The sequence below is a fragment of the Patiria miniata genome, unplaced genomic scaffold (genome assembly GCF_015706575.1).
Source record: "Patiria miniata isolate m_02_andy unplaced genomic scaffold, ASM1570657v1 HiC_scaffold_19, whole genome shotgun sequence".
Taxonomy (NCBI): domain Eukaryota; kingdom Metazoa; phylum Echinodermata; class Asteroidea; order Valvatida; family Asterinidae; genus Patiria; species Patiria miniata.
This window is the reverse complement of record NW_024037057.1, coordinates 15,670,413-15,696,870: the sequence shown is the minus strand read 5'-3', so window position 1 is coordinate 15,696,870 and position 26,458 is coordinate 15,670,413. Positions and strand designations below refer to the sequence as shown.

General features: G+C 37.4%; 1 protein-coding gene across 1 annotated transcript; it reads right to left on the bottom strand.

Moving 5' to 3' along the window:
- Positions 1-5,027: 5,027 nt before the first annotated feature.
- On the bottom strand, positions 5,028-24,149 carry LOC119725484 (hyalin-like). The gene is made up of 16 exons (XM_038196891.1): positions 23,777-24,149; positions 22,908-23,204; positions 21,055-21,351; positions 19,345-19,641; positions 17,647-17,943; positions 15,065-15,145; positions 14,078-14,158; positions 12,369-12,449; positions 11,967-12,035; positions 10,020-10,109; positions 9,604-9,678; positions 7,401-7,528; positions 6,766-6,991; positions 5,865-5,955; positions 5,492-5,532; positions 5,028-5,188 (listed from the first exon to the last, which is right to left on the bottom strand). Exons 1-16 carry the CDS (start codon positions 23,967-23,969, stop codon positions 5,028-5,030), a joined length of 2,505 nt encoding a protein of 834 aa, XP_038052819.1. The 5' UTR covers positions 23,970-24,149.
- Positions 24,150-26,458: the final 2,309 nt, after the last annotated feature.

Here is a 26,458-nt window from a genome sequence, read left to right as displayed (position 1 = left end):
GCGTTTGTAAATTTATGTATAGATGACCTAGGGGTCATATTTAACGTACTAGTACTCATTTATAAATGAATTGTATTTCATTCTGAAGCGTAAGATATCAATAATGAATCCAATATAAACTCTTTCAAAATCTTACTCTTTGTAAATTCAAAATTAACTTCGGAATTAAAAGTAGAATCAAACGACGTTCAGCAACAAATTTTGTTTCTGGAATTTGCAAGATACATGTACAAGTTTTAAGGAAACTTACTGTATAAACATATATTCATTTGGTTTTCGGATATCAAAGTTAAAGAAGTTACACTAAAACGTCATACCTCTGCTACTGTGTATTACATAAATGGAACCGCTGTGTATTACATAAATGGAACCGCTATTTACAGCGCATTGTAATGAAGATTTTACCACCTATTCTAAATGAGACTATCTATTTCTATTAAACACTTAAAAGTGTGCAATTTTGTTTCTGGAATTTGCAAGATACAAGTTTTAAGGAAACTTACTGTATAAACATATATTCATTGGGTTTTTCGGATATCAAAGTTAAAGAAGTTACACTAAAACGTCATACCTCTGCTACTGTGTATTACACAAATGGAACCGCTATTTACAGCGCATTGTAATGAAGATTTTACCACCTATTCTAAATGAGACTATCTATTTCTATTAAACACTTAAAAGTGTGAAATCGATTGCCTGTAATATTTTGTTGAGGAGATGCATTAAAATTCCCGGACTGTACCATTTCCTGTATGATAACGGATACAAAAAAAATCTGACTGGTACACTACACAAGAACGTATTAGATACCTATTGGGTGATGGGTGTGTTAACATTTATAAATGGTTAAACCGAAAAAAGTATCAATTTCATACTTAACCCTATTTTTGAATAAACATATTTAAACTGAATTACACGATGTCAACTAAAACCATGCCCTTCTCCATCATCCTGCATTCGCCTAAAAAACAAACGCCATGAGTTTAGTTTCCGATTTTTGGTTTCTAAGAGATAAAGGAAATGTAAGGAGTTTGATATCTCGCCTTATGTGACCAAAGACAGAACCAAGCCCAGCCCAGCCAAGTGCTCATGTACACGGCTTGACAACAATGCTCATTGATTGTCATTTGCAATTAAAAGTAGAATCCAACGACGTTCAGAAACAAATTTTGTTTCTGGAATTTGCAAGATACAAGTTTTAAGGTAGCTTACTGTATAAACATATATTCATTGGGTTTTTCGGATATCAAAGTTAAAGAAGTTACATTAAAACGTCATACCTCTGCTACTGTGCATTACATATATGGAACCGCTATTTACAGCGCATTGTAATGAAGATTTTACCACCTATTCTAAATGAGACTATCTATTTCTATTAAACACTTAAAAGTCTGAAATCGATTGCCTGTAATATTTTGTTTAGGAGATGCATTAAAATTCCCGTACTATACCATTTCCTATATCATAACGGATACAAAAAAAAATCTGACTGGTACACTACACAAGAACGTACTAGATACCTATTGGGTGATGGGTGTGTTAATATTTATTAATTGTTAAACTGAAAACAGTATCAATTTCATACTTATCCCTATTTTTGAATAAACATATTTAAACTGAATTGCACGATGTCAACTAAAACCATGCCTTGCTCCATCATCCTGCATTCGCCTAAAAAACAAACGCCATGAGTTTAGTTTCCGATTTTTGGTTTCTAAGAGATAAAGGAAATGTAAGGAGTTTGATATCTCGCCTAATGTGACCAAAGACAGAACCAAGCCCAGCCCAGCCAAGTGCTCATGTACACGGCTTGACAACAATGCTCATTGATTGTCATTTGCAATTAAAAGTAGAATCCAACGACGTTCAGAAACACATTTTGTAACTTACTGTTAAAAACATATATTCATTGGGTTTTTCGGATATCAAAGTTAAAGAAGTTACACTAAAACGTCATACCTCTGCTACTGTGTATTACATAAATGGAACCGCTATTTACAGCGCATTGTAATGAAGATTTTACCACCTTTTCCAAATGAGACTATCTATTTCTATTAAACACTTAAAAGTCTGAAATCGATTGCCTGTAATATTTTGTTGGGGAGATGCATTAAAATTCCCGGACTATACCATTTCCTGTATGATAACGGATACAAAATAAATCTGACTGGTACACTACACAAGAACGTACTAGATACCTATTGGGTGATGGGTGTGTTAACATTTATAAATGGTTAAACCGAAAAAAGGATCAATTTCATACTTATCCCTATTTTTAAATAAACATATTTAAACTGAATTACACGATGTCAACTAAAACCATGCCCTGCTCTATCATCCTGCATTCGCCTAAAAAACAAACGCCATGAGTTTAGTTTCCGATTTTTGGTTTCTAAGAGATAAAGGAAATGTAAGGAGTTTGATATTTCGCCTTATGTGACCAAAGACAGAACCAAGCCCAGCCCAGCCAAGTGCTCATGTACACGGCTTGACAACAATGCTCATTGATTGTCATTTGCTACCTCGACATTCTCACTGCCTGTGGGTATTTTATCAGTACATAAGTTAACACCCGGAGCCAGTCCTAGGCTAGCCTAAGGGCTTTCAAGGGTGTCAAAGGAAATGATTGAGTACGACTTCAGTTAGTTTCATCAATCAAATTAGGTTTTGCCCTTCACCGACGATTTTAAACACTGTATACTCAGTGTGTTACCTCCCGAGTGAAAGTTGGAAAAAATCACTCGGGTGGGACTCGAACCCACGACCTCCTGCTTTTTAGTGCAGATGTCTTTCCACTCGACCACCGAGCTAACGGGATCGGTTGGCTGGTTCGAATCTGATGTACATAGCAGCGGGTACCGCATAAACTATTATAGGATGGAATTTTGCGTCGGGGTGACAGAAAAACCAAAGAAAAGTTTATTCAGTTCCCACTGCTATGAACATCAGATTCAAACCGGCCAACCGATCCCGTTAGCTGATGTTCATAGCAGTGGGAACTGAATAAACTTTTCTTTGGTTTTTCTGTCACCCCGACGCAAAATTCCATCCTATAATAGTTTATGCGGTACCCGCTGCTATGTACATCAGATTCGAACCAGCCAACCGATCCCGTTAGCTCGGTGGTCGAGTGGTAAGACATTTGCACTAGAAAGCAGGAGGTCGTGGGTTCCAGTCCCACCCGAGTGATTTTCCCAACTTTCACTCGGGAGGTAACATACTGAGTATACAGTGTTTAAAAACGTCGGTGGATGACAAAACCTAATTTGATATATATCACCCCGATGCTTATAATATTCAGTTAGTTTGGAATTTGTATATCATAATGCCTCGCTTTGCAGCGATAACTGAATTCTGGATTAAGTACTGCACTCTTAAAGTCCGGGATAAAAAAAAGAAAAACCAAAGAAAATAGAACTGGACATGCAGCAAACTAAAGAATGTTGTCTTTCCTTTTGAATGGTTAGCATTACTTTATCAGCGGTTGGTTCCTTCTTAATTTTGCCTGCATAGGCCTACTTCGAATGGTTAATCCCACATACCAAAGCTTTTTGAGTTGTTATACTCAACATGTCAATACAAATTGACTTATCTGTGAATGCAAAGTATCAGATATATTAGCTTGAAATGATTTCCAGTCACTGCTGCACACAATCACACTGGTCCGTGTTGCAGGTTTAGTAGTAAAATGCTTCTTCCATTTCCTCCTGAAACATTCTTCGCATCTGAATGAGAAAATGGATTGCTATTATTAAAAGAACTTCATAAATAATACTATAGAATATTTGTGATTATATACTTCCTTAATGAGTAGTTAGATTGTCTCTCTCGATTCAAGTTGATGAATGATGATGTTCGAAGTTGATTAAGGGAATAAAAGTGTGCTTGGGAAGTGTTAAGACCGGTTGGAGTCTGGGTGGGTGATAATTACCCGAGCCGATCAAAGTTCTTAATACCGACCAAGCACACATTTATTCCCATTCATAAATACCTTTTCGGTCGAAAAATCTAATTTTGTTCGGTCCAAAAGTCAAAACAAGTCAAACATTTTATGTTACCGACGATTTTGTTCAATAATTATATTTCATTTTTTTTCTCTCGAAACATCCCTCTAGCTATATAATTGAGTGTCCAGCTCGCGAGTACGACACAACTTCTTTAATGGAGGTTGGCGCGCACGTCGCGCGTAGTGCGCGATGTCGCGCAGATGCAGCTGCGGCGAGTGCGCTGTGAAAGAACCGATCCAGTAAGCACCACTCCATGGTGTTCTGACCAATCACAGCCGTGATTTATGTCCGACATGCGTGCACAAAAGTCCGACATGCGTGCACGCGCGTATGATGCGCGCGGCAGGAAAATGCAGTAAGGCATTGGAGAGAAGCACGTGTTAATTTGCCCAGTGCGCAGTGGGCGGAGCTTACTGGATCGGTCCATTAAGGACGATGAAATACTGATTCACTGGTAGTGTTACGCATGCCTACGTGAAGATTGTGAACGTTCAACCAATAAAACGGTAAAAGGTACTGAATTTTATAGGATTCCAAATTTCATGCGACACTGGAAAAGTGTTTAAGACCAGCCAACCATCCGTCTAGGACCGGCCACGTGACGGGCTCTCGACCAATGGGAATGGGTAAATTGTCTTATTTTGTATTGATGAATATTGAATAAAAGACATGACTGAATCATAACTAATACTAAACGGATATCAAAACACTCACCGGAGAGGGTCCAGGGACGATGTACGGCAATGTGAAATTCGGGTCTTGATATAGGGAATCTTGGTTCTATAGTGGAAAACGAGAAATCAGAAACCGTTAGGTGTGAAGTGTAAAGGACAGTCTGGAAGGATTATGATATGTAAAAAAAAATAGAAAAGATTACTGCTTTGCGAATCTACATATAGTATACTAGAAATACACTTTAAATACAAGTTGTACTCTTATATTTGTTCAAACTACGGGCATTTATTCACACCTATACTTTTTCTTCTCAATGAAGGTATGCAAACGGCTTTGTAATGGCCACTATACCTGCTCTCTGTATTCAGAAGGTCGCGAGTTCCGTTTTGAAGCCTGATTAGCCAAAGAAGCGCACGCGACGACCAGTGCAAAAATGACAAGAAGAACTAAAACGCCAACGATGGCAACAATGGCGATAACTCCGCCATTACCAGCTTCCCCTGATACTCCCAAAATTAGAAAAAGAAAACACAAACTTTACGAACAACCAAAATAGATAAAAACGGTGCATTTCATTGAAACTAATAAACTGTAATTGTTGGTAAGTAGTATATTCTGCTGGTGCACTTTTTTGTATTTACTAGTTACTTTTGTACTGTACTCGCTAGGTGGGTGGAGTTGTAAAGTTTGTATTGTTTGCAGGTTGGAAAAGGTTACCAGTGGAAACCAAATGAAGAGGTCAGTAAATAACAAAACAAAAAAACACTTGCATATTGCAAAGTATAGGAAAACAGGGGGAAATAATTTACCTGAAACTTCACAAAGGCTGCTAGATAAACCTTCCATGCACCTGAATATCAAGACAAGTGTGAGAAATAATTACAGTTTTATTTTTTTTAATTTACCACCATAGCAATAATATTACGTTATATGAAATGTGACCATTAAGATTGATTGGCTTATTGATAAATTTGTTTAAAAAATGGGATTTTAATGCAAAATTGACGAGGTCATCCTGATGTCAAAGATGTATGCTTACCAGATATTTTTCTGCCATATTTTCAATTAATTGTGCGTTTCTATCAAAAAAAGTTGAGAATTAGCACTAACTTTGATTTGACAGTTAAATGATTATTAATGTATTAAGCATGCCCAGCAGAGCACAGCGTGTAACAGGAATACCTGCAAGTGTACGTATAGTCCGGAAAGCTTCCTTGCTGTTCACAGCTACCATTATTTTGACAGTGGTATGCTGGGCAGTCCTCCGTGGGATCTGTGGTGTAGACAATATATAACGGTAATGATTTTAAAGAAACTTACACTGTTAAAAGTATTTCTTGTACACTTACAAGCGTACGTAATTGGATAAATACTTTTAAAAAAGTTGGTTTTTATCATGGATTGGGCAACCCAAAGTCCTCATTCTGGTTCGCCAAATTCATACATACACTTTTAGCGTGTCTTAGTGATTTTTACATTCAATTCTGTCTTTTTAAATCCTTTGCCTGCACGGCCTTGTGTGCGCCGTGCTTAATAGACGTGAGCGTACGGTATATTAACATAATCACACAAGTTATAACACTACTATGATTTGTCGTCATCCCCTCTTTGGTGTGTTAAATGGTAAGAAAAAATGTACGCGGTGTATCCAATGCCTGAAGCACATTGCAAACGGGCCATCAACCCAATTTCCCACGCACGGGCAAGGACATCACTCATCCAGGATTCTTCATAATCTATGCTCTGAAACATCTGCATAAAACGAACGATTGTGGGTAACTGTATTGTTCATGTCCTCCCCTGCCAATCCCGATCATTTTTGGACACACACGGGTGAAAAAATTATAATAATGTATGCCTATGCACGTGATTTTTTTTCATAAAAAGATAATTGCAAACATGTACAAAACAAGGCTGTCCCTGATAATTTCAATACCTCCCTGTTTAAGCAATAACATTTGCCCCAAATCATAAGTAGTACCTGTGCACAAAAACTATAGTGTGTAAACCAACTATAATTTACCTATTTAAACTCAGCACAGGTACATTTCTTATACGGGGACTTTACTTTACTATACCGTACTTGTTACAACAGTTGCCAGCGGATCAATCAAGAGAGAATTTTCAACTCTTCCATTGTTGTCCATCATATTAGTATGCAGCACATCCCGTATGATGTCACTATCGACTGCGGAGTTGAGTGGGAATCTGGCAACACCATTCACCACAAGACTGCCATTCAAAACCGACGTCATTTCGAATTCTAAGACGTCAGAGGTCCTTCCTGACCCTTGGAGACTTCTAAGAATCTAAAAAAAAAATAAAAAATAAAAAATACGACAAATAATGTTCCTATAATGTAATATCGACATAAAACGTAATACACAGTGCACCCGTAATGTTATATTCAGTTATTAAATTATAAAAAGAAATTATAACAGTTCAGGTCTTTAACTTTTGTTTTGTTTTATATTAGTTTATTTCTCTTAACAAGAATAATTGTGATAATAAAATAACACTAATGAAAACTAGATGAAGATGCGAACATTGTACAGGAATGGTATTATATTGATGAGTTCAAGTTATTTATATCAACAATTAATAGGGATTGTTGTTTTCCGCTCGTGGTGGCGATTAGTATAAATGTTAAAAACAACAAAGAAGGTATAAAAGTAATAACATTTAAAACTGATCTGTAGACAAGAATGTTTTGATTACCGCGATACGAACTGCTGCCGAGAGAGCCCGGAACACCAGCGAGTTCTTATCGTTGTGTTCAGTAGTAAAGACAGCTGGTTCACCATCCACATCAAGGATTCGAAGCTGAATGCTAAATTCCATACCAACTGCAAAGACGTTCACAAAAAGTACAAATTATCGATAAATTTGCTGATTTAAAGCAATGCTCAGATTGTAAATGCAACCGACTATACATTGAAAATCGGCAGTTTCGTGAAGTTATCACGCAATGGAATTTGGAGGCACGACATTGTGGACTCTTGAAAATCGTGATGTATTAGCCTTAGTCATAATTTCAGACCACTCCACGTACGAAAAGTTTCTTGTACTGTTCTGAATCATGATCCGATGGCATTAGTTTATTCAGCATTAGGGAATAAAAACGAGGCAAGATAAATATGTTCACGATCAATCCAAAGTTTTCAACATTCTTCTGTAAATACACGATACTCCTTGGATATCATGCAACTGAGATGTTTGAAAAAAATATTATAAAACGCCTTATTTCAGTTGATGTAACCCTTTAATTTGAACTATATTTTTACGTCACTTATCATAGTTCCGATGTCTTGCAGCGGAATAATTAAAATTTTAACTTCAGACTAACAATTTGTGCTTTTATAATGTTTTGGTGAGGTTTTGCGAATTATGGTATAGCCTATATTAAAATAAAATAGTTTCACGTCCCTGTTTTCGAAGATTTAGCTTTAAGGTGTGATTTTGGGGAACCAGAAATGATACAAACGTATATAATCTGCACATTAAATAACACAATGAATACCTGGCATGGGAGCGGTCGATGATTCAGTGGCGAGCAATGTCGTAGAAAAATGAGTTTGTGCTGTGGAAACAAAAAAAGTCAGTCACATTATAATATCATTACAATTATACACATTTGATGATTCAGCGATTTGATGATGTAGAGACAGAATATGCAGGAATGATTTCAGGCGCGGCATGAGTGATACATACACAAGTTCTTGGTTCTGAAGATGCTTTCTTTGTTATGACACAACATCAAGGAACTCAAACATCAAACATGCAGCTGTTGTGATGCACGAGGTTTGCAATCTGTGCAAATCAATCAAAATGTTTTTCTGTCCTACCAAAGAAAATTAAAATAAATATGTGTCCGATATGTTTGACCGATTTGCCACTCTTTTGGCAAAAACTCACGAATGCAAAAGGTAACATTAAAAAAACTGTCCTGCTAGACTTTCAGAATTTAAAACAGAAAAATGAAATAGTGTAGCCTCGTTGACCCTAAATTCAGTGACGGATATCATTTCCGTAGAAAAGAATTGTGTCAATACTGGATGTTCTGTAAATTGTTATAATAAGTTTCATCAAGGACGGCTTGTTGTTCAAAAAAAATGTCACGGGTATGTAATTACTATTATAGATGTCTCGATGCTATAAACATGATGTTAATTAAAAATAAAATAGAATTCCAATTACGGGTTTTGCAGAGTAATGCAAATGATAATCACAAAAAAACGTTATGTATGATAAAGACTCCAACGATATCCGTGCTATGTTGAGTTTCAGCCAAAAACATAGATTGTAAATTGAAATAGTTGATTCACTTTGGATTGAAAAGAATGTCCAAAGACATTGGCAAATGTTTATATATGTGAACAAAATATTTATTATTAGGCCAAAAAAAAAAAAATCGGTCCCTGGTAAGCGCGCGCGTCGATTTTAATCATGCGCGTCGATCTTTTTTTTCCAAAATGTTCCGCGGTAGCTCCAACAGCGCCCTCTATTTCCGCACCTCCTCAAGTTTTTTTTAACCAAAGAGCACCAAGGAATGGGAAATTGCACCAAGGCAAATGATCGAAAGCACCAAGGCAAATTATGGAGGACACCAATGTACATGAGGACACCAAAAAAGCAAAATAGTACCCCACCTCTTCTGTACAATCCAAGTTTGAAGAAAAAAAAAAGCAAAAAAAAAAAAAAAAAAAAAGCCGCGTGGCCGCGTCAATTCCGGAACTTTGGTCTGACCAGAGACCGAATATTTTTTTTTGGCCTTATATGCAAATATCGCATTGATTGGTTGCATCAATGGTACACAATCGTAAAGAAAAAAACCCAAACATTTCTTGAACTATTCCTTAGATCTGAATGTCTGCATGACATTATACGTTTGTTAATCTCATTAAAAACTATCTACACATACCCGTTACTGGCTCGGTACTGAACCCACGACTCGACATCTCTGAAGAAGAGGAAAAATGTGTTGTGGATCTAATATCTGCAATAAATAAAAACAAAACAAACTCGTTTGAACCACACATGGATAAACACATTTGATTGAGGTTTTTCAGAGACATATCGAATCGGAAATTATATATTAATTCAACGATTGATCTAGGAGTAAAGAACAACAGAATGTAAAAATAATCGAGCATATCAAGACATAGGAAGGTCAAATTCGATTGTCAAAACTTCGTCCCGTTGATGATTCTTTGCAATTTACTTTTCTTAGTAAAAATTAAATGCAATTTCCTCTTAAAAAGTTTTCAATTGCACTGTGTGTGGAGATGAGTGTAATAAATAAGTTTACATAATCAACTTGTGAAGTGATTCACCAACCTTCGAGGGAAAGCTCTGTTGAGGAAGCTTGAGGCATTTCAGTCGATGCTGTAGAGATTGGTTGGTTGGTTGAGAAAGATGACTCAGTAGCTGAAGGCGAACAAAAAATACAAACAAATGAATACAAAATGTTTAGCCTTCCCAGTCTTGTAAATTTTTCAACTTTTCAACTTTATTTAATAATTTCAATGTTTCTGTAAGATTCACTTTATTCTGGAAAAAAGTGTCGGATCCAGAAGTGTCCATGGGGGAGGGCGTGGTTGAGGATTCAAAGTACAAGATTCAGTTTGTCTGTGACTGGGGTTGAATAGCCAACACATAATACGACCAAAGGCTTGATGCAATGAACAAGTTTCCACATTACAGTGATAACACTTGACTGGGAACGTAAGGAAATTGGGGTTTAAAATACAAATGTAATATAATGAATCTTGTCTATAATTATATTGAAACATAGGCACATGTCAGCGTTGTGACTGAGGATGACACGTACTTTGATCTTTGAAATCAGTGGGATTTTGTGTATTAAAAGCCAGAATCTTCTGACGTACTGCCGCCACAAACACACCATTCAGTCAATAAAATGGAAGTGTCCTGGGAAATTAATACGTCAATGACAGAAAAACCCTGTGACGAGATCTGGGGCATTCGGTGCAGACTAGAGATATTGGTTGATTTGTTGATGATGATTATTTATAATTACACACAATACAAGTCAATTTATTAAAGAAAAAGGTAGAAGTGCAAACAATTAGAAACAAAGGCGAATGTAGTGAATTCCTCCCTTTTTTATTCAATGGTCCCAGCATAAGATCTAGACTGGTACGTGGCAAATAAAAGAGTTCGTTGTGTGCAGAAGACGCGCCCCTTTTCTTTTCTTTTCCTTTAAATAGTTTATTACGTAACAGCAGTATACAAACGCGAAGCGCTACCAACGTGGACACAGACACTCCGCGCTACTTCAGCGATCAACAACTACAGCGATCTCGGCAACATTAATTGTACATTTAGTTTATTTTAATCCTCAACTCAACGTAACTTAGTAAGCTTTGGCAGTAACAGGCAAACTTTATCACTTAACAATCTCGGCAAGTGCGTGGTAGAAGTTCATTAAATTTTAACCACACCACGTTTGAACAAATTAACAAATAGAATTTAACTCCGGGTGGGTAGACTGATTCTAATTGGAAACAGTCGTACTGAAAAAAAGTTAATAAACAATAAAGTAATATAAATAAAACTGAATTTAAAACCATCAGTCACAAACCTCCGAAGGTAGACTCTGCAGGATTAACTCATCCAAGGTTTTTTTTTTTTTAACCCGAATTAATCCCGCCCTCACTCCAATTGAGTCAGATTTTGTTTTCCCTCACTCCAATTGAGTCAGATTTTGTTTTAGAAATTCGAGCATTACAATAGTACCTGCAATTTAAGTGACAGCATTCCAGCAGTAATTTTTTTTTTTTAAATACAATAATACACTTAATGTCAATGTTATTAATCGTCTTTCATTGAACTTTTCGGAAATTTGTTTCATCGGTGACAGCATTATTAATACGAGAAACAACTGCATAAATCATTAACAAAAATATAAAATAAAGTTCTTGGAAGATGCAATAACCATTTGCTCTGGCTAAAGAGGTGCCGCAAACACAATTTGGTACACTAAAGGAAGTGACAAAAACATTGTTAAAAAAAAATCATTTAAAAATGTAACTTAAAGGCAGACTCTGTTGATGAATCCTCGGGCATTTGAGTGAATTTCGTAGAAAATGGCTGATTTGTTGACGATAAAGATTCTTTCATTAAAAGAAAAATACACAAACAACAATTAAATATAAAGAGAAAGTAAAATTGCGATTGCATATGAAGATTGCGTAGGTAACTAATGAAAAGCCACCACGAATACCAAAAAATCGTTAAAAATCATTTTAAAAGGTGACTTACTGGCAGACTGTGATGATGGCATTTCAGTTAACTTCGTAGAGAATGGCTGATTTGTTGACGATAATGATTCTTTTATTAACAGAAAAATACATAGACAACAATTAAATATAAAGAGAAAGTAAAATTGCGATTGCATATGAAGAGGATTTTGTTACTTATGAAAAACCACCACGAATGTAACAATTTGTAAAAGCAGAAAGAAAATTCGGCCGTTATTAGTGCCACCCATTTTCGCCTGATTTCGACTAACAATGTCACAAATAAAACATGTTTGAATTGGACACAATCACACATGCACTAAGATGACTTTAACAAAAATTAAGTGAACAATAGGACATGACTTCAAAGGCTTACCAACTAGTGATGAAATAAAACTAGATTCAATAACCATAATTCACAAACCTCCGATGGCAGACTCAGTTGAAACCTGAGGCACTTCAGTTGAATAGGGAGAGGATGGCTGGTTCGTTGAGAACGTTGACTCTGTCAATGAAGAAAAAGTGATATTTTCACAAATAATTGGAAAAAGAAACCACAGTGGCATTGTTCCACCTCATGGATCACGTATATATGAACTTACCATAATTGTCATCTTCAACACGTCCCTTACAATGTATTTACACAGTTTCAACCCAATCAGAATTCTCGTTCTCACTTTTTGTGATAAACATCACGTGGCCCTTCCCGTTCGGGTTGAAACCGGAAGTACACTGTAATTTGAACTACAGGTCCGATTGGGTTGAAAGTTGGTATGTTCCTAGAACGGGATGTGCTATACATGAACATTTAAGTGACGTCATAAGACGTAATCAAGTGACATGTGACGACCTATTAAATGTACATGTTTCCACATTTCCAGCCACCAAGTTTCAACACAATCAAACTTACCCTTATATGTGTTTTGAAAAATCGAATTTTGATGACGTCATCATGATTTCACACATTTTTCAAAAACTTTGGTGCAGATGACTATTACCTAACAAACCTTATGCAATTTTTTTTTTGAATTTAGCATGTTGGGCTTGCGAGAAATGGTGATAATCTTCAAAACTTTAAAAGTCGATATAAAATCACATGATGACGTCATGATGACGTCACCTTTTTATCTATAACACATCCCGGCCTACCTACATACCCAATCGCAGGAGATAAAATAAAGATCCTGGATTATTCTATCCATTTTTACAAAATTCAAGTTCAGGTGTTTCACGGTTGATTTCATATTGATTTTCAAAGATTAAATCTATAAATCTTTAATTGCTTGTAGTTTAATACGTGGTGACGCCATATTGACGTCACTTCAATTTTTACCTATAACACTTCCCGGTCTACCTACATACCGAGTTTCAACCCAATTGGACTGATAGTGCTTTAGATATAGGGTTTTGAAGTTTGCACATTTAAGATGACCTCACGTGACCCATGATGACGTTATCATGACGTCATTCTTCGGGACACGAACTCACTATGCGGTTTTCACATAGTTTAGGTCTCAATAGAATACAAGTTTGTTTAAGGTTCAAAATGGCCCGGTTAAAACGTGTACAAAGTGTATGGGATTTGGGGTGGAATAAAAAGAAACCTGAATTCTCTTATCACATTATGTGATGGACCATACAAGGAGGAGACCGTTCGCTTGTAGCTCAGTAGTGCATGCTAGTGTTGATAGAGTAGTACTAGCACGTAATATAGCATGTAGAGTGTGGGGACAACCGGCTCCGGGTGGGAGGAATGGCTGATTTGTTGACGATAATGATTCTTTTATTAACAGAAAAATACATAGACAACAATTAAATATAAAGAGAAAGTAAAATTGCGATTGCATATGGAGAGGATTTTGTTACTTATGAAAACCCACCACGAATATAACAATTCGTACAAGCAGAAAGAAAATCCGGCCGTTATTAGTGCTACCCATTGTTGCCTGATTTTGACTAACAATGTCACAAATAAAACGTGTTTTCGGGCAAGTAGTCCAATTTGAATTGGACACAATCACACTTGCACTAAGATGACTTTAACAAAAATTAAGTGAACAATAGGACATGACTTCAAAGGCTTACCAACTAGTGATGGAATAAAACTAGATTCAATAACCGTAATTCACAAACCTCCGATGGCAGACTCAGTTGAAACCTGAGGCACTTCAGTTGAATAGGGAGAGGATGGCTGGTTCGTTGAGAACGTTGACTCTGTCAATGAAGAAAAAGTGATATTTTCACAAATTATTGAAAAAAGAAACCACAGTGGCATTGTTCCACCTTATTAAGAGTAGCTAACTATTGTTCAAGAGTTATGCTAGCAAAAGACAAGAAAGAAATTTAAAAAAAAATGTCATGGATCACGTATAGATGAACTTACCATAATTGTCATTTCAACACGTCCCTTACAATGTATTTACACAGTTTCAACCCAATCAGAATTCTCGTTCTCACTTTTTGTGATAAACATCATGTGGCCCTTCCCGTTCGGGTTGAAACCGGAAGTACACTGTAATTTGAACTACAGGTCCGATTGGGTTGAAAGTTGGTATGTTCCTAGAACGGGATGTGCTATACATGAACATTTAAGTGACGTCATAAGACGTAATCAAGTGACATGTGACGACCTATTAAATGTACATATTTCCACATTTCCAGCCTCCAAGTTTCAACACAATCAATATTGTGAAGTATAGTTTAGGTTTCATTAGAATACAAGTTTGTTTAAGGTTCAAAACGGTCCGGTTAAAAAACGTGTACAAAGTCTATGGGATTTGGGGTGGAATAAAAAGAAACCTGAATTCTCTTATCACATTATGTGATGGACCATACAAGGAGGAGACCGTTCGCTTGTAGCTCAGTAGTGCATGCTAGTGTTGATAGAGTAGTATTAGCAAGCAGAAAGAACATCCGGCCGTTATTAGTGCTACCCATTGTTGCCTGATTTTGTCACAAATAAAACGTGTTTTCGGGCAAGTAGTCCAATTTGAATTGGACACAATCACACTTGCACTAAGATGACTTTAACAAAAATTAAGTGAACAATAGGACATGACTTCAAAGGCTTACCAACTAGTGATGGAATAAAACTAGATTCAATAACCATAATTCACAAACCTCCGATGGTAGACTCAGTTGAAACCTGAGGCACTTCAGTTGAATAGGGAGAGGATGGCTGGTTCGTTGAGAACGTTGACTCTGTAAACGAAGAAAAAGTGATATTTTCACAAATTATTGAAAAAAGAAACCACAGCGGCATTGTTCCACCTGATTAAGAGTAGCTAACTATTGGTCAAGAGTTATGCTAGCAAAACACATGAAAGAAATCAAAAAAAAATTAAAAATGTCGTGGATCACGTATAGATGAACATACCATAATTGTCATCTTCAACACGTCCGTTGCAATGTATTTACACAGTTTCAACCCAATCAGAATTCTCGTTCTCACTTTTTGTGAGAAAAATCACGTGGCCCTTCCCTTTTCGGGTTGAAACCGGAAGTACACTGTAATTTGAACTACAGGTCCGATTGGGTTGAAAGTTGGTATGTTCCTAGACCGGGATGTGCTATACATAAACATTTAAGCGACGTCATAAGACGTAATCAAGTGACATGTGGCGACCTATTAAATGTACATGTTTCCACATTTCCAGCCACCAAGTTTCAACACAATCAATATTGTGAAGTATAGTTTAGGTTTCATTAGAATACAAGTTTGTTTAAGGTTCAAAACGGCCCGGTTAGAAAACGTGTACAAAGTGTATGGGATTTGGGGTGGAATAAAAAGAAACCTGAATTCTCTTATCACATTATGTGATGGACCATACAAGGAGGAGACCGTTCGCTTGTAGCTCAGTAGTGCATGCTAGTGTTGATAGAGTAGTATTAGCACGTAATATAGTATGTAGAGAGTGGGGACAACCGGCTATAAACCTTCATGATAATGGAAAGTAGATAAGTTAAAGGCCGTAGAGCCCAGGGCCAAAATGGGCGCAGCTCTCGGACATGGAGCAGCTGTAAATTGCCTAGTCATAATGCCCCAAATGACGTCTTGAAGCCAAAGCCAAAGGGAAGCTCCAAGATTGAAAAGGGTAACATGCCTGGACAACCTAACCTAAATGTCTGCACCTACAACACTAGAACCCTAAGAACGGAGGAAGTGTTAGAAACATTACTAGATGAGCTCAAAGAATTTAAATGGGATGTAATTGGATTAGCGGAAACAAAAAGGGAAGGCCAGGGAATTGAGGAGTTACAGGGTGGAATTTGGTTATACTTCATGGAAAGACGGAAGAGGACAAAATGCCAAAGGAGTTGGATTCCTAATCCATCCAAGAATTACAGACTATGTGAAAGAAATAAAAAGTTACTCAAACAGAGTAGTTACACTCAACCTCCAGCTGTCTGGCAAAGATCAGCTATGCATAATTCAAGTATATGCACCTACCAGTGATTATGATGACGAAGCTGTGGAAGCTTTTTATGAAGATATAAGTAAGGCAATAGAAGGAAACAAATCTAAGTACACCATTGTAATGGAAGATGCCAAAGACGGTGAATGTCAGCCAAAAGAAGAGAACATCCTTGGAAAATTTGGATATGGATAGAGAAATAAAAGAGGAGATGTGTTACTTGAATTTGCAGCTCAACACAAGTAATCGATAGCAAATACCTTCTTTAAGAAAAACATAAACCGGTACTGGACGTGGGAAAGCCCGAATTGCAACACAAGAAATCAAATAGACTTCATTCTCAGCAGCCAAAAAGGTATCATCAAGAATTGCGAAGTCATCACAAAAGTGGACATTGGAAGTGACCACAGAATGGTTAGGGCTAATATACATCTCAACAAAAAACTTGCCAGACTGAAGGTCATTAAAAAAGAGAAAAAGAGCAGGATTAACATCTTAAAACTGAGAGAGAGAAGCCAGGATTTCCAGCTTGAACTCGGGAATCGCTTTGAGTGTCTTGATATAGAGAACGCTGGGATAGATGAAAGCTATAAAATCATCTCTGATACTGTGATGGAAGTGGCAGCAGAAATTACTCCACAGGAAAAGCAGAAGAAGGAGAACACCAAAGAGGACAAAGTGATTGAAGACCTGGATAGAAGGAGGAAGGAGTTGAGGGAAATACAGGACAAAACCAAGATTCAGAAGATTGAATATGCTGAGCTCGTGAAAACAGTGAGATAGAAGAGGAGGCAAAGGAGTATGTGGAGAAGGAAAAAAATAGAATCTATTCTTAGAAGTGGAAGAGGAGCACAACACATCAATAAACTGAATCGCAAGAAAACCAGGATGCATCAGCTGAAACAAAAAGATGGTACAATTACAAATGTTAGACAAGAAATTCTAGATGTCTGTTCCGATTTCTAAGAGGAACTGTATAGTTCGATGAGTACTGGCTCCAAGCCAAAGATAGTGTCACCGGACCAGTCAGCCCTACCAAAAATAACAGACAGAGAGGTAGAAGCAGCTGTTAAAGGTATGAAAGACAACAAAGCTCCGGGAACAGATGACATCACTAGTGACATCATAAAGATTGGTGGCAGCGAAACTGTAAGGGAGCTAACCAAACTTTACAATCAAATACTGGACAAAAGAAAGATTCCAGAGTGTTGGAAGGAGGCTATTGAGATCAAACATATGACCTGCAGCAGTCTTTGGTAATGGCAGCGAGTCAAGACAGCCTCGTACCGACTAATACAGCATTGATCTGTATAGTGCAGTTATCCTCGTTCCCAGCCGCATCCGAAGCCACGTAGTACCACGTGTAAGGGCTGGCACTTACAGAAAAGCTGTACAGAGATCCAGGGGTGAAGGGGCCCTGAAAGACACTCCCTAGTGGGTATGTATCGTAGATCATAACATCGTAACTTCCAGAGTTGTCAGAAGCATTGTAGTTGGTAGGAAATGGCTGGGAAGCAAACGATTCATCATTGGTGATGTAGAAATTTACGTTGGATGGACACACGATGGACGGAGGATCCTGGTCTATGGTCAAATGGTGAAATGAAAGAAAGGAAAATAATATTTCAAAACGCATTTCAAACAAAAAATATCACGCAACAAGTGCCATTAGATATTCACCAACGTGCAACACACTTAATTTGAAAAGGGGAAGAAATCGATTGTGAGTCAAATGTTCATTTGGTTTATGCAGTGGGTGTGGGGTATAAATTCCCGTGAGGATTATACAGTTGGCAAATTTGCGGTTTTATTTGGTTTGAGCATAAATGTGAATTGGGGCCATGCACACATTAAAGGGACACTATAAGCTCTGGAAAGCGTCCCCATTGGGCTACTCAAGGCATGTTATTCGAAATAATAAAGAGCATTTATTTAAGTAGAATATAAACGTCAACACTACTAAGGGAATAAATGTGTGCTCGGGAGGTTTTAATTACTCTGTTTAAGACCGCCGGAGTAACTTTTCATGACAATAATATTGCCCCTGAAAACCGTTAAGAATGAAATTAAATTACACTCCCGTAATGTTCCGGACTTCTGAATAACCTAATTAACCCCTAAAGTTTATTTACATTGTGCTCTGCTTTTAGTACCCATTTTGTATAACATTGTGAGATTCTTGCGCCTTCTTGAAGATTTTCAAATGCTGGATATGCCACTAGAGGCCCCGAGCAAAATAACACAAATTTATTTGTTCTATTTTCTTTGAAAATGGAGGGCTGGGGAGGGGCGTTCATCCTCGGCCCCCAGTATCTAACAGTACAAAACTGCATCTGATTACGGCGTATGTCATACCCTGAGGAGGGGCAATGAAGAAAAAAAAATTCTTGGTGTTGTCCCGTGAAGATGCCGTGAATTTAGATTGAAGAACAGCGCAACAGCTACGGAAATAAGACGTTCAAAATGATCATTGTTCCGTTTGTTGATGAGGAAAATAACACTCAAACAGCTGGATGCAAGGTTTTTTTAAGCAATGCGCACTAGCATTTAAAAACGGAAAATAAATACGAGAAATAAAATGGACCAAACTTCGAAATGAACATGCAGCTTGATAACCCATACCAGCTATTATATTCATATGATTAATGCACATTAATGTATGTGTTTTGTGCCAATGGAGAATTCAGATCCTAACAATAGTAAGCCCATGCATAGTCAGACTAATGCCAAGTTTACCTGGGTCTTTTCCTTAAAAACCCAGTACCTCTCTTAATGAAGTCAGCTACCAACAAAGCAACACGTGTAAGATATCTAAACATGTATACATGGCATAGATGGAACTCTGGGCTAAAGTAAAGTATTTATATCGTTTGATATGACTAGTAGACTCATGTCGACAATGAAGGTCTTAAATTATCCAATGAGATCAAACATATGACCTGCAGCAGTCTTTGGTAATGGCAGTGAGTCAAGAAAGCCTCTTACCGACTAATACAGCATTGATCTGTATAGTGCAGTTTTCCTCGTTCCCAGCCGCATCCGAAACCACATAGTACCACGTGTAAGGGCTGGCACTAACAGAAAAGTTGTACAGAGATCCAGGGGTGAAAGGACCCTGAAAGACACTCCCTAGTGGATATGTATCGTAGATCATAACATCGTAACTTCCAGAGTTGTCAGAAGCATTGTAGTTGGTAGGAAATGGCTGGGAAGCAAACGACTCATCATTGTTGATGTAGAAATTTACGTTGGATGGACACACGATGGACGGAGGATCCTGGTCTATGGTCAAATGGTGAAATGAAAGAAAGGAAAATAATATTTCAAAACGCATTTCAAACAAAAAATATCACGCAACAAGTGCCATTAGATATTCACCAAGGTGCAACACACTTAATTTGAAAAGAGGAAGAAATCGATTGTGAGTCAAATGTTCATTTGGTTTATGCAGTGGGTGTGGGGTATAAATTCCCGTGAGGATTATACAGTTGGCAAATTTAATTTGCGGTTTTATTTGGTCTTAGTATAAACGTGAATTGGGGCCATGCACACATTAAAGGGACACTATAAGCTCTGGAAAGCGTCCCCATTGGGCTACTCAAGGCATGTTATTCGAAATAATAAAGAGCATTTATTTAAGTAGAATATAAACGCCAAACACTACTAAGGGAATAAATGTGTGCTCGGGAGGTTTTAATTACTCTGTTTAAGACCGCCGAAGTAACTTTTCATGACAATAATATTGCCCCTAAAAACCGTTAAGAATGAAATTAAATTACACTCCCGTAATGTTCCGGACTTCTGAATAACCTAATTAACCCCTAAAGTTTATTTACATTGTGCTCTGCTTTTAGTACCCATTTTGTATAGCATTGTGAGATTCTTGCGCCTTCTTGAAGATTTTCAAATGCTGGATATGCCACTAGAGGCCCCGAGCAAAATAACACAAATTTATTTGTTCTATTTTCTTTGAAAATAAGTAAATGAAGGGCTGGGGAGGGGCGTTCATCCCCGGCCCCCAGTATCTAACAGTACAAAACTGCATCTGATTACGGCGTATGTCATACCCTGAGGAGGGGCAATGAAGAAAAAAAATTCTGGGTGTTGTCCCGTGAAGATGCCGTGAATTTAGATTGAAGGACAGCGCAACAGCTACGGAAATAAGACGTTCAAAATGATCATTGTTCTGTTTGTTGATGAAGAAAATAACACTCAAACAGCTGGATGCAAGGTTTTTTTAAGCAATGCGCACTAGCATTTAAAACGGAAAATAAATACGAGAAATAAAATGGACCAAACTTCGAAATGAACATGCAGCTTGATAACCCATACCAGCTATTATATTCATATGATTAATGCACATTAATGTATGTGTTTTGTGCCAATGGAGAATTCAGATCCTAACAATAGTAAGCCCATGCATAGTCAGACTAATGCCAAGTTTACCTGGGTCTTTTCCCAAAAAACTTAGTACCTCTCTTAATGAAGTCAGCTACCAACAAAGCAACACGTGTTAGATATCTAAACATGTATACATGGCATAGATGGAACTCTGGGCTAAAGTAAAGTATTGATATCGTTTGATATGACTAGTAGACTCATGTCGACAATGAAGGTCTTAAATTATCCAATGAGATCAAACATATGACCTGCAGCAGTCTTTGGTAATGGCGGTGAGTCAAGAAAGCCTCTTACCGACTAATACAGCATTGATCTGTATAGTGCAGTTATCCTCGTTCCCAGCAGCATCCGAAACCACATAGTACCACGTGTAAGGGCTGGCACTAACAGAAAAGTTGTACAGAGATCCAGGGGTGAAGGGACCCTGAAAGACACTCCCTAGTGGGTATGTATCGTAGATCACAACATCGTAACTTCCAGAGTTGTCAGAAGCATTGTAGTTGGTAGGAAATGGCTGGGAAGCAAACGATTCATCATTGTTGATGTAGAAATTTACGTTGGATGGACACACGATGGACGGAGGATCCTGGTCTATGGTCAAATGGTGAAATGAAAGAAAGGAAAATAATATTTCAAAACGCATTTCAAACAAAAAATATCACGCAACAAGTGCCATTAGATATTCACCAAGGTGCAACACACTTAATTTGAAAAGGGGAAGAAATCGATTGTGAGTCTTACGGCATATATAAGCCCGAATTCAAAATTACATAACATTTATGGTTGATAAATAAGAATTACAAATTGCATAATATTTACGGTTGGTGAATATAAGTGTTTTACAGATCAGTATTCCGTAGCTAATGTGGCTTCTACAAAGGTGAGGAAATGTTCATTTGGTTTATGCAGTGGGTGTGGGGCATAAATTCCCGTGAGGATTATACAGTTGGCAAATTTGCGGTTTTATTTGGTTTGGGCATAAACGTGAATTGGGGCCATGCACACATTAAAGGGACACCATAAGCTCTGGAAAGCGTCCCCATTGGGCTACTCAAGGCATGTTATTCGAAATAATAAAGAGCATTTATTTAAGTAGAATATAAACGTCAACACTACTAAGGGAATAAATGTGTGCTCGGGAGGTTTTAATTACTCTGTTTAAGACCGCCGGAGTAACTTTTCATGACAATAATATTGCCCCTGAAAACCGTTAAGAATGAAATTAAATTACACTCCCGTAATGTTCCGGACTTCTGAAACACCTAATTAACCCCTAAAGTTTATTTACATTGTGCTCTGCTTTTAGTACCCATTTTTTATAGCATTGTGAGATTCTTGCGCCTTCTTGAAGTTTTCAAATGCTGGATATGCCACTAGAGGCCCCGAGCAAAATAACACACATTTATTTGTTCTATTTTCGTTGAAAATAAGTAAATGAAGGGCTGGGGAGGGGCGTTCATCCCCGGCCCCCAGTATCTAACAGTACAAAACTGCATCTGATTACGGCGTATGTCATACCCTGAGGAGGGGCAATGAAGAAAAAAAATTTCTGGGTGTTGTCCCGTGAAGATGCCGTGAATTTAGATTGAAGGACAGCGCAACAGCTACGGAAATAAGACGTTCAAAATAATCATTGTTCTGTTTGTTGATGAAGAAAATAACACTCAAACAGCTGGATGCAAGGTTTTTTTAAGCAATGCGCACTAGCATTTAAAACGGAAAATAAATACGAGAAATAAAATGGACCAAACTTCGAAATGAACATGCAGCTTGATAACCCATACCAGCTATTATATTCATATGATTAATGCACATTAATATATGTGTTTTGTGCAAATGGAGAATTCAGATCTTAACAATAGTAAGCCCATGCATAGTCAGACTAATGCCAAGTTTACCTGGGTCTTTTCCCAAAAAACTTAGTACCTCTCTTAATGAAGTCAGCTACCAACAAAGCAACACGTGTAAGATATCTAAACATATATACATGGCATAGATGGATTTCTGGGCTAAAGTAAAGTATTTATATCGTTTGATATGACTAGTAGACTCATGTCGACAATGAAGGTCTTAAATTATCCAATGAGATCAAACATATGACCTGCAGCAGTCTTTGGTAATGGCAGTGAGTCAAGAAAGCCTCTTACCGACTAACACAGCATTGATCTGTATAGTGCAGTTATCCTCGTTCCCAGCCGCATCAGAAACCACATAGTACCACGTGTAAGGGCTTGCACTCACAGAAAAGTTGTACAGAGATCCAGGGGTGAAGGGACCCTGAAAGACACTCCCTAGTGGGTATGTATCGTAGATCATAACATCGTAACTTCCAGAGTTGTCAGAAGCATTGTAGTTGGTAGGAAATGGCCGGGAAGCAAACGATTCATCATTGGTGATGTAGAAATTTACGTTGGATGGACACACGATGGACGGAGGATCCTGGTCTATGGTCAAATGGTGAAAGTAAAGGAACATATTATTTCAAAATTCGTGTCAAATAAAAATGGGCATAAGTGATTAACCACGGCGAAACACACTCATTAGGAAGAAATCGATTGTGAATCTAACTGCATAATCAGCCTGCTTTTCAAATCCATAATATTTATGGTTAGAAAAAAATAAGAGTTTCAGGAATCACTATTCAAAAGCTATTATGTGGCTTTTACGTAAGGTGGTGAAATGTGCATTGGGTTAGAGCAGTGGGTATGGGTCATAAATATCCATTGGGAAGGCTTTAGTAAATTCGGGGTTTTATTTGGTTTGAGCATTACTTCAATATATTAAACATTGTCAATCTTAAACAGTTTATGTCAACACGTTTTACACAAACCACATTCAAGAGATACACAAACGGTAGGGAAAGGAACAGTTTGCCTTGAGTTTGCATCCAGTGACCACAACATCGAAGTTGTAAACAAGTGCCAAAGTGAACACATGTCAGTTGAATCCCTTAAACAAATACAATTTACGACAAATGGTGGAAACATGGAAAGAGAATTGTAAGAAACAACCGCACCTTTGCATTGAAAGTTAGCACGAAGATACTTCCCAATTCCATTGCATGGATCACCACCGAAGTTAGCGTTACTAGCAGTGAAAGTGCACGTTGACATTCCTTGGCACCGGCTCTTCACAGTTTCAAGTGACGTAGTTTCATCACCGCAGGAATTCAGGTTCCCATCCGGGCAAATATCGTCATCCACACCCATGCCAATCCGTCCGTATAAAGCATATAACACATCGATTGTATTAACGTCGTCACAAACGATTGATACCTCGTTATTTTCACACTGCTCCACAGATCCTGAAAACAAAAAAATTAGGCTGAGCAAAGAAATGTTTGAACGGTGATAACTCAGGGGGAAATGGAAAAAAAAACAACCACTAACTCAGAGAAATACCCCCAAACATCAGGCAACGACCATGTAGTGTGAAGTACGGTTTCTATGAAATGCGGACTTATGTGTTATATTGTGCATATATTATTGAGCATAATTTGGACAGTTGCAGGTTACGTGTAGGGTTTAGAGTCCATTAAAGGTAATGGAAACCAGATTTCACAGAAGTCAGAACTGTAATCGTCTAGCTAGAAAAGTTTGTTTATCGCAGCTACTAAAGCGGTGCATAACGGTCTCAAATCGCTTCGCAATTATAGTGGGGCTGTTGAGTGATACGATTGTGCACTTTGTGACTAAAGCATGAAACTTCGCATGTTGGTTCTTCATGCCGTGAAGAAAATTTTCAGATGTGGAGACATATATTTGACCTCTGGTGACCCTGGAGAGGTCAATGACCTTACATACACTATTTATAACAATTGTTCTTGAAACACCATTTTCCTATGACCCAAGTCATTGTCATAGGTCTTCAGGCCATAAAAATAAAGATCAGATGTGAAAGCAAAAAAAAAAATTGACCTTAAGTGACCTTCCAGAGGTCAATGACCTTTGTATACATATGTTGTCGTTATTATGATTAACTCTTTAAACCTCAATTTTTTTAAAGATCAAGTCTAAAGTTTAGGTGTTCATGCTATGAGTTCTTGTTTCATATGTAGGGCGATTCATATCTGACCTCTGGTGACCTTCAGAAGGTCAATAAACTGTGTATTCCCTATTTACAGATATTTATAACATTTATTATTCAAAACCCAACTATTTCAGGACCGAAGTTTAAAAGTTGGCTCTTTGTGACATGAAAAGAATGTCCAGATATGGGGACATCATAATCTGACCTTTAGTACCCTTTAATAGGTCAATGAACTTTATATACCTTATTTTTTGCTATTTTTTATATTCATTCGTCAATCACCTTGTTTTCGTGACCCAAGCCTCAATTTTGCAAAAGAAGGGTATTGCCCCTATTATTATACAGTCATGTTATGAATTCAAAGCCCACAAAAAAAATTGGTGTGACATCTGACCTCCATTTTCCTTTTTCAATTGGAAGACGCAACATGTTGCGACTGGGACAGAAGACTGTTGGACTTTCTTTAAAACGTAATATGTACAAATGTCTAACAATAATCGCTCTTGTGTACTTATTGCACTCTGTGGTATCTAGATGGACTTTGGTCACCATATTTTTAACCTTTTTACCAAGCCCACTGGTCACTGTTAGATTGTGATTATTGCTCAATGTAACCCTTGTATTCTGTCGCGCCCCTGTCTACCCTTCAAAAAGGGAAATGGAGATCAGAGGTCCTTACAAAGTTGTCCTTGTGGTCTGAATACATGACATGCTGTAGAATAATACTTAAAATACACTTTCCTTTTATTTATTTAGACTTGGGTCATGAAAAAGTGGCATTTGGAATATTAAATATGATAAATAGCGGCAAATAGGGTATGCAAAGTGTATCGACCTCATTAAGGTCACCAGGGGTAAAATATGAATGTTCACACATCAGAAAATTCTGTTCATATCACGAAGAGCCAACTTTTAGACTTGGGTTATAAAAAATGTGGAGTTTTGAATATTAAATCTTATAAATATTTGAAAATAGGGCATACAAAGTTCATTGACCTCTTGAAGGTCACCAAAGGTTAGATATGAAATGCCCTTCATATGAAAATGCTTTTCATAGTATAAAAACCTAACTTTTAGAGTTGGGTCTTGAAAAAGTTGGGTTTAAAATGTTAATCTCATAAAAAACTATAAATACTGTATAAATAGGTCATTGACCTTTGAAAGGTCACCGGAGGTCAAGTATGATTTTTTTTTCACATCTGATCATTTTTTCCATTGCCTCAAGACCTATGACATAGACTGGGGTCATAGGAAAGTGGTATTTTCAGGAACAATTATTATAAATAGTGTATGTAAAGTTCATTGACCTCTTAAAGGTCACCAGAGGTCAAATATGAAATGTCTCTACATCTGAAAATTGTCTTCATGGCATGAAGAACCAATATGCGAAGTTTCATGCTTTAGTCACAAAGTGCACAATTGTATCATATATAAGACCTCAACAGCCCCACTATTATTACTCCTTTTCATCAGGCTACGAGACCAGTTTTCTGCAGCAGCTCGAGATCAACGCAAACTGGTACCCATCGATACTTCATGTATTTTTTAGAGAGTAGCAACAGCAGTAAAGTGTTTTGGTTAAGAACACCAGAAATTGCAGGGATACAGGCGTGATTACCTTGGTTTGAGCAGAAATATTCAACTCGGAGGTACTTCGAAACTGATTGAC

What these genes read in the sequence shown, in the direction of transcription:
- LOC119725484 (XM_038196891.1), bottom strand. Translation starts at nt 23,969, where the DNA reads ATGGGTGTGGATGACGATATTTGCCCGGATGGGAACCTGAATTCCTGC. An exon ending in GATCAATGCTGTATTAGTCG is followed by an intron (nt 19,642 to 21,054) that starts GTAAGAGGCTTT and finishes ATTTGACCATAG; the next exon opens with ACCAGGATCCTCCGTCCATC. An exon ending in CAGTACCGAGCCAGTAACGG is followed by an intron (nt 7,529 to 9,603) that starts GTATGTGTAGAT and finishes ACGTCTTTGCAG; the next exon opens with TTGGTATGGAATTTAGCATT.